The sequence below is a fragment of the Monopterus albus genome, unplaced genomic scaffold, assembly GCF_001952655.1.
Source record: "Monopterus albus unplaced genomic scaffold, M_albus_1.0 scaffold69.1, whole genome shotgun sequence".
Lineage (NCBI taxonomy): Eukaryota > Metazoa > Chordata > Actinopteri > Synbranchiformes > Synbranchidae > Monopterus > Monopterus albus.
The window spans coordinates 2790686-2800199 of record NW_018127949.1 but is presented as its reverse complement, the minus strand read 5'-3'; the positions used below and the strand labels follow the sequence as shown (position 1 = coordinate 2800199).

Sequence of the window (9514 nt, the reverse complement as noted above, 5' to 3'; positions counted from 1 at the left end):
AAGTTACAGACTCCACAAAATGTCTGAAGTGGGAAGGGGGCTGAACTTTAATAAAGCAAGGCTGAAGAAGAAGAGTTGACACCTACTTCATGATTAAGAGGTAATCTTTATTACACTTTAAATAACCAGGTCTTTGTTATACATACAAAACACTGCCAAAAGCTTAGAATTCAGTGTTCTGTGCCATTACCTTGAGGGAATGTAGCATTATGTTACATCTTAACAGAGCAAAAACACTGTTCAAAAGCAGTTTATAACAAGTGTTTGAAGCATGTAAAGTGTTCTGTATTCTCTTCAGACTTGAACTGAAACAGTAAGCAATTCTACAGTCTTAAATAACTAAAATGAAGTGATGCGCTCTGACAGGGTGGTACCAACAAAAACATTAGGTCAAAACAGGAGAGACAACCCTGTTTTCTGTTAGAGCCCCAAAAAGGAAATTCTGACACAGTCATAGGCACTTCTATATTTAGACGCAAACGCGGGGAAAAAAAAGCAACTTCAAAATATAGCTGCTGTTTCTTACTTCAATGCTATGTGATCAGAGGTATATGGAAGTCTGCACTGTCAAAGAGGAGAGGCCTTGTGACTGGAGAGGGATCCTTGTCAGCCTTGTGTAGGAGTTTAAACAGCCCCGTTCCAATATTCATTGGAATCCCCATAATTATGCACTCAGACACCCCTGTAACATGAACAAAGGAAACATTAAGATCCAATGAAGTCATAAAGAGGTAAGTTAAATTTCACTGAAGATGAAGCATCAGCTTACCACAGACAGAATCCTTTTGTCCAAAATAGGCAGCATCGAAGAGATGATCGGCTGTTTTCTCAAAGGAGGCCAACATGAGGACACTCTCCTTCATCTTGGCTAAACCGAACCTGGTGATTCCAAGTATCTCTCCCTTTATGGGCAGAAGATACAGAATAAACGTATAGAAATACTTTTTAACAACACAAACACTACAAGGCCTTAACACAGTTTCTACTGGTGTACCTTATAGGACATGAGATCTGCAAGAAGCATGACGTGACGTCGGTCAATGCTCATTCCGTGGTTCACCATGGTGTACTGAATCTCATTGATGATCGTAGATCTAGCAGCCTCAATACCCAAGGTCTTCTCAACCTAGACATTTACACAGAAAAGGTCAAGAAATCTTAGGAAATTCTGTATATTACTGTAAACATTTGATATATTTGTAATTATTCACACTAGAGACTCTGTAAATAAACAGGTTTTTTTTTCCACTATGCATACTGAGCCGCCAGCATCCACCAACAAAAATCTAATTATATAACACTGAGCTGTGGATATACTGTAAAATTCAGCTTTCACTTTGCAGACAAATATTCTCAGACACGTGAAGTTGAATAATCATTGCTGATTTAAAGTTAAAGCCAACTTCAGTCCTTTATAACAGTTTGGACAAACTTTCATGAAGTCAGGATTTACTACGCGCTAATCTGCATTTAATATCAACTGGGAGTTGTAAAGAGTGGGGGCAGCAACAGAGAAAGCTCTGTCATCCCAGGTTCGGTGTTTAGTCCTCTGGGGGATGGAAAGAAGACCTAAATCAGATGAATAGAGGTGTCACACTGGGACATGATGGTGAAGGAGGTCGCCAAACTGTGCAGGGCTTTGAAAGTACTGAGGTGCAAAATGGAATAGGGAGAGAGGGAGCCAGTGGAGGTCACGCAGAACAGGGGTGATGTGGTCACAAGAATGAGACCAAGTGAGGAGACGGGCAGCAGAGTTTTCAACATGCAATAGTTTACTATAGTAATCAATTCTGGGTATAACAAGCATGGATGAGTGTTTCCACAGCTGAGAAAGACAGAAGGTCAAAGACAGGCACTGTTTTTTAAATGAAAGAAAGCTGTTTTGACAATATCGTCAATCTGATGCTCAAATGATTATATGGGGTAAAGATGACTCCAAGGTTTCAAATCTGGGTGGAGGGAAAAACGGCAGTGTTGTCAATTTGTAGGAAAAAGTTATTTGTGGATTTAATGAGGGATTTAAGGCCGATAAGTATTATTTCAGATTTAGAGCTCTTCAATTTGAGGAAGTTTGCTTCTAATTCATTAAGGCAGTCTGTAAGGGTGAAATGAGTTTTGGCTGTGAGGGATTTAGTATTACTCAAATGTCAGGGCAAACCATACAGAGCAGGTCAACCTGCAGAACACACTAGCTCATGCGTTTCAGTTGAAACACAATCTAATCAAAGTTACAGCACTACTGGCTTTAAATCTCCTTTGACTCGTACCTCATATGTATTGTTTGAAGTGGTCCTGCTTCCATTCACTCCGTGCGTTGCCATGACAGCTCTCAGGTTGTCCCCCTCCACCAGGAGTTTGTACTTGTTCTTGCCACTCTGCTCATCAATGTGAATGACGGCTCGGGCAACCTCGGGTATTCCCTGAACCACCACCTTCCAATTGAGAAAAGAGAACAGTGCCAACAGTTAAAAACATCAGATCTCATTTAAATTTTATTCTAATTTAGGACCAGCACCTAAATTAACCTTTAGTATAACACATTCAAAATTTCCTTAGTCATGTTACTGATAATGCTTTAACGTCTCCTTGTTTCACTCACTTGCACCTTAGTCCCTCCCACATAAGATACAAGGAAACACAGTTTTGGTGAAATAAGATGTCCTTTCCTTTGACCCCGCTATCTCAAGTGACACCATCTTCTGATGACTGCACAGCTGGATCAGCTGTCAGTCTGCTGACCTTTGAGATCTTTGTAAGCCTTAGAGTTGGTATTTACACAGGATAATGTGATTTTACTGTCCAAATAATAGCTACTGCAAATACAGCGGTGTAGTTGTCCTCCAATATGACAAAAGAGAATGAAATATCTCTGCACATTTCCACTTAAAAAAAAAAAAACTGTTTGATAAGCATCTGCACATTCGTTAAAAACCCGCATTTATACTGTGAACAGATCCATTAAACCACAGTTACTGCTCAGATGCACATAAACCAATGAGGCTCACTGTATTTGTAATGATTTGCATCTACATTTGATATTGTTTGTACATTCATTATGTAATTATCTAGATTATAATAAGTGTGCTTATGTGTTTTATGTCCTTCATTTCTTGTCTTGTATTTCTTTTCCTGTCAGGAGCGTCCACTGCCTACACCATGATGGGACCATGCAGTTCAACACTGCTTGGTAAGTTTTATAATCTCTTGTTCTCACTGTACTGTTGAAATATGATTTAGTTGGAAAATAATAAGAAGACGAGCTAAAAAGGAGGGTGGGTGAGTTCAAAATGTCAGCAGACACATAAGCCAATGTGTAAGAGTTTTCCCAGCCATCTTTTCAAGTGTAAGTATAAAATGTATGAAACACAAGCCAAACTCTGTGTTTTCAACTGTCCCACATCAGATTCTCACCTTAGGAAGTTCTTCTTTTAGTGACTGCAACACATAGTACATGGAGCTTTTGTTGTTCTCTCGTGGAGACACACACACCACCGCCTCGCCATGCACAGCAATGTCTCCAGGTTTCACTCTCAGTTTGGACATGCAGATAGAGTAACGCACCGTTTCTGCATTTACCTGAAAGATAAAAAAAGAAGAGATTGGAAGTACAGCTCCTATTGTTATTCTTACCACACAACACAAATAACAGAGCTATAATGGAGCTCTTCATAACCTACAGACAAAGCGTGAGAGCACTCTGCTGTGGCTGCTGCTGTTGCAACAGCAGGAAAACATACTGCAGCTCTTCATCACAGACATTTCACCTCCAGAATATTTTTGGTCTGGCCCAAATGTTTTGAAGATTCAACTTTAAACACAGCAACCGATTTTGTACACCCCAGTGAGACTGTATCAGTTTTGAAGAACACACAGCATTTGCAGGATAATGTCAAGATTGCTTTTAATTCCCACTTTATTTTTAAGATTGTCTTGATTTAAAGGGATAGTTCAGTATTTTAGGACATACACTTTTTTTGCTGTCTGGTTAAGATTTTGATGACGAGCTCAATACCCTCATGTCTGCCTGGTAAATCTGAAGCTGATTTAGCAAGGGGTTGTTTTATTGCTTATGAATTAAATTTTTAATTAGCAAAACTGTGCTATTTCCTTACAGAGCATTACTTTAACAGTTACCCTGGTTAAAAATAATTTGGCATCAACTTTTACTACTCTATCTCAGCTATTTTTGAGATTTCTATCAAAATAAGTCTAATAAGAGAATCAGATGTAGCTGTGCACAAAACTGCAAAAATAAGACAGACAAGAAATTATGCTTTTAGGTGTGAAAGGGAATAAATCTGGAATATTCACACACTGTCAGCAAAAATAAGAAAGCTGTGTTACCTCCAGTCGCAGCAGCCTTATTCGCTCCAGCGACAGTTTCACCAGAATGAAACAGTCATCAGGTAGAAAAACCTCTTCTATGTACTCAGAAATCTGTAGAGGACAGCAAGAGACCTCGACTTTATTACAGCAGCCGAACATCAACTTGTTCATGTCTCACTAAATGCTTCCTTTGGAACTTCTGCTGTCAGTCAGTCAGTCCATTCCTTTATAGCACTGATGTACCGATGAAGGTCAAAAAGTTACAGACAGGTGTCTATTATATGTTGCAGGTTGGAATACCTCTCCCAGAAGAGTTTTCTCGATCCTTCCCTTCACCAGTCTGGCAAAGTCAGCGTCGTCTTCCACGTCCAAATGAGCAGTGATTATAGGGGTGCTGAGTGGTGAGAAGAGGACTTTCAGTAGAATATTTAAACAAAATAGGAATGTGCCCAGGTAAGTGATCAATATCACACTCCACTGAACTGCAACACTCCATTATTAATAACTGAACTTAGATTTAATACCTGATGTTCTTGGATGCATTAATGATCTCTTTAATGCGAGGCACTCCCAGAGTGATATTCATGGACGCTACACCAGCGAAGTGGAAGGTCTTCAGGGTCATCTGAGTACCAGGTTCTCCGATACTCTGAGCACACAGGGCCCCTACTGCTGAGCCTGGCTCCATCTGAGCTCTAAAAAACAAAACAAAAAACCCCCTAATTTTTCAAAAAGCTGACCCAGCTTTCATTGGTCTGAAAATAAGTGGATCGTTATAATCAATAAATCACCACACATTTGGTACACTTGAGCTACATGTCATAAAAGGTTGTCTACTGTTTAACTGTAGTGATTAGTTTTTTCTTGTAGCAAAAAAAACACAAAAAAACCCCAAACTGTTGGGTGTGCATGGAGACATAGACCAATTTGTTCATATTAAAAGCTACTGCTATGCTGAAAATGAAAAGCACTTTAGATTTGTACCTCATGTACTTGTCTCTGCAGGTTTCAAGAAATTTCTCCAGCTGGGTTGGGGTAATACGGTCCAGCTGGTAAAGAACCTTTGGCTGCGAGACAAAGTAAAGAGGAAAACAAGTTTCAGATGCACAGTGGCTTCAAACAGTATTTAGATCGTTTCACCTTTTGCACACGTTTTGTGCAATAGATTAAATTTTTAAATTGATAAAATTGCATTTTTTGCAGTCTGTCTACACTCAGTAACCTGTAATGATAATGATGGTAACTCAACTTGGCCGGACCAACTTTTTCCATGCCACAGTTGTTGTTGCCACTGTGGCAACTGAGTGAAAAAGTGAAAATGCTTTCACTTTGTCATTATGGGTTAATGAGTGTTAAAACTGCCATCTTATCCATTTACAATTAAATCTACAACACAATAAACTACACAAAAAGTGAGGGGGTCTGACTACTGAAGCCACAGTGGCTTAACTTAAGGATATTGCTGCAGTCAGCACATTCATCTGTGGTACAGTATCTTACCTCACTGGTGCCATTGTCATTGATGCCATACTTGTCTCGGGTCTTCTTGATCCTTTCTGAGATGCTCTTAATAAATTTTTTAATCTCCTAAAGTTGATGGAAGATAGTAATTGTCAGAGGTCAAGTCCAAAGCCTCATTAACATCTTTCACAGCAAACAATGAAATGTGACCAAACTGTATGCTGTTTGACACGTGATAGCACTGTCATGCAGTTGTTAGACATCACAGGCTGAGCGTGGAGAATGCAAACTCCCAGTAAAGCCAGTTAAACAGTCTCTTCAAGAAAAACAAACAATAAGCAGAGTTTAAAGGGGTTTAAAGGAGCAGTCAAGTTGTCCAAGTGTGAATCTAAGAACACTGACAAAGGCTGTTAAATGTAAAAGAGCAACAGTGAGAGGAATCTGTTCCAAATCTCATTGACACACCATTCTCAAATCTGCTGTGGGACAGTGCAGCATGCTCAGCCACTATACCTCCAGGTACTTCTCTGAGCCTGTTTCAGTTAATTCCTTTACAAGGGGTAGGAAAAGTTCACATGTATTACTGCCAGCACATCAATTAACTGCATGGCTTTGAGTTCATGTAATGACAGTATTTCTCTGTACTGTAATAATTATATCCAAGACAACCAATTGGGAAAAGAAGCCCAATTACCTTCTACGTTAAATACTATGTTATTCCTCCTTGTCAGGAGGTGTAATTATTTTCTCTCTGCACAATTACCCTGTGACAATATTTAATGCCTCAAGTTTTACCAAAACTACACACTTCTGTTGAATTCTACACTTTTTTTGACGGCTTTCTTGCATTGTGCGACAGTATTGTAGCAGAAAATATGAGTCTGATCCTGAACGTTTCTCCAGTGTTCAGTGATCAGGCTGGCGTTGTACAGACAGGTGACAAATGAAAGGCTAAATTAACAAAGCATCTTAGTAAGGTGTTGCGTCGACATGTGCCGCCAGAACAGCTTCAGTGCTCATTGGCATTGACTGTCTGTGAACTCTACTGGAGGGGTGAACATCATTCTTCCAAAAATACATTATAGGTCCTTGAACCTTGTGCACTGAACCTTAATGGAGGTGCTTTTAAGAGTGCTTTCTAGTCTTGATCATTTTCCACTCATCAGCTCAGCATGAACCACTTCACCTTAGGAATTCAGTATCTAAGGTTCAAAGGTCAACAGAAATGCAATTCGCTTCCAATTCTAATATATTAGACAGCACTGTGCTGTGATAGTATTACCTCCAAGAAGCTGTCTCTGCAACACAAGAAGTCCTCTCTCTTCATGATGGCATCTGCAGTGAGGACCAGCTCATTTTGACTAAGTGCAGGCTCATCTGGACATGTATAAACCGCCTGGGGGGAAATACAAAAAAAAATATGCTATAATTGGGAGTAAACAGGGGAGAAGCTGAACAGCTCCCAATTGCGTCTAACAGCTGATCCTCATTGCATCTGAAATAGCTCCAACCTCAACCAAAAAAAAAATCTCTGACTGGAACAAAAACATTTATCTTACTATATTCTGTCTAATCTCCATAAACAGGCTGGGGCCAACATATAATCACTACTTTTGCTTGTAAAATTACATATAATCAGCCCTCTTGATGGATGGATACAACTGACTTGGTAACAGCTGGCAAAGAATAGACAGAGGACAAACAGACAGATAACTTTGTTATTCTGTTACTGTTCTGTTATATGAAGCACTCTGAACTGTGATTGTATACAAAATGTGCCATTTAAGGAAAATGCCTTGTCTTGCAGGTAACAGATTATCAAGCAGCAGAGGGTGTTCCTGCAGAGTTCACTATCTCACCCGGATATTGTCTAGGACTCTCTTAAACTCCAGCGGCTCATCCTTTCCCTCCATTGCAGCGGGGTCCAGACCGTCACCACCATAAATAAACTGAATGATGTCACCGGTAGAGCTGCGTACTGTCAGGTCATACTGTGAGCACAAATCCTCCAGGGACTTTACCAGTCGTCTCTGTCCAAACACAAGTAAGAACACAAAAATATAGTCACAGATACAAGACAGTCCGTCAACACTAATTAACATAAAAATGTTCCAGTATTCAGACTCTTAAATTATTTACTTGCACGTGTCCATATAGTGCTGAAATGACTGGTTGATTAATTTAATGACAGGAAAATATTGAATTATGATAATCAGCATAATCATTTAAGTAACTTATCATGCAAAAGAACCCAACATTGACATGTTCCAGCTTCTCAGATGTAACGATTTTCTGCTTTTCATTATTTCATCACTGTAAATTGAACTTTAGGCTGTTGTTTATTGGCAGTTTACAGTAAGATCACCTTAGCCACTTACATCTGAGACATGCATTTCTTAATAATATTAATATTAAATATGTGATACAAATAATTAATTCCAGCACAAAGAAAACTAAACATTGTACCGAAGCATTAGTAGATAAACTATGAATGTGATATTCTACTGAAATGGACAATCCTCCTAAATATGGACAAGACCACACCTCAGCCTTTAAAAACCTATAATGGTCATGTTCCAATATTTACAAATGTATATAAACAAATAATATTAAACCAAATTTTCCCAAATACCATGCAACACATTAAAGTGGCATCACATATTTTATGATCATTAGGAATGTTTATTTGAAGAAGTCTCTGATACACCCCCCACCCCTTTAACTGTACATTATGTATTTGGTGTTTTTGAGGCATTTTTATTCCAAAACAGAGTTTGGACTGGAAAGGGTATTTTTTTAAGAATGTATTTAGGATAAGTAATAATGAAACCCTGGAAACTGTGAATCAACAGTCCATTAGCTCCACAGAAAGTTCAAAGAAAGCTATATAAACCCACACCACATTTACTGGATTCTCAAAGCTCTTAAAGGATACAGCAGATAGGCACACAATTTTATTCAGCTATGCAACATAACAGCAATAGGAGTGAGTGGGTGGGGAAATCCTCTTGGTAGTACCTGCATGTATCCAGTCTCGGTTTTCACAGCAGTGTCCCCCAGCCCCTCCCTGCCAGCCATGGTATGGAAGAAGAACTCTGTAGGCGTCAGGCCAGAATAGAAGCTGTCGGCTACAAAGCCTTTAGCAGCAGGCAGCTGTAGTAAAAAAAACAAAAAAAAAACAAAAGTTTGTTCGGCCATTAACTGGGCATGTGTGAAATGTGCCAATAAAAGCAGAGGCCACTGGCCTTGTAGTATGTTACTACACTACATGAATGAATGAAATTTATTTAATTGCCATGCCATTTTATAGCCCTCATGGGATTACAAGACAACTTAACATCATGGATCAACAACATAATATTTTTCTTCCTACAAGGAACTGTGTTCTCACCGGCTGGCCACATAGTAATTCACATAGTTCAGGTGAAAGGAGATAGATTTTTCAGTAAAATAATCATTTTTAATAATGTTAAGCAGGCAAAATCCAACTCAAAACCTCATCTGCCCAGTGTTGTTTACATCTTTTGAATACTTTCTCAGTATCAAACAAAGATATCAATTTTGTGCAACTGGTACAATTTTTCAAAACCACATTTACAACACATAATATCCATCCATCCATTTTCCTCCGCTTATCCGTGACCGGGTCACGGGGGCAGCAGTCTAAGCAAAGATGCCCAGACTTCCCTCTCTCCAGACACTTCCTCCAGCTCCTCCAGGGGAATGC

At 39.2% G+C, this 9514-nt stretch overlaps 1 protein-coding gene across 1 annotated transcript in view; it reads right to left on the bottom strand.

The window, feature by feature from the left end:
- Positions 1-99: 99 nt before the first annotated feature.
- The window catches only part of polr3a (polymerase (RNA) III (DNA directed) polypeptide A), a 19213-nt gene continuing 9798 nt past the window's right edge, over positions 100-9514 (bottom strand). The window contains exons 19-31 of the mRNA XM_020605017.1: positions 8806-8940; positions 7647-7817; positions 7070-7183; positions 5827-5913; positions 5311-5393; positions 4851-5021; positions 4627-4720; positions 4345-4437; positions 3412-3576; positions 2268-2432; positions 995-1126; positions 770-902; positions 100-682 (exon numbers count right to left, since the gene is read on the bottom strand). Of these exons, the coding sequence (XP_020460673.1) occupies positions 534-682; positions 770-902; positions 995-1126; positions 2268-2432; positions 3412-3576; positions 4345-4437; positions 4627-4720; positions 4851-5021; positions 5311-5393; positions 5827-5913; positions 7070-7183; positions 7647-7817; positions 8806-8940 (1692 nt within the window). The 3' untranslated portion in view covers positions 100-533. The remainder of the gene's footprint in view (positions 683-769; positions 903-994; positions 1127-2267; positions 2433-3411; positions 3577-4344; positions 4438-4626; positions 4721-4850; positions 5022-5310; positions 5394-5826; positions 5914-7069; positions 7184-7646; positions 7818-8805; positions 8941-9514) is intronic.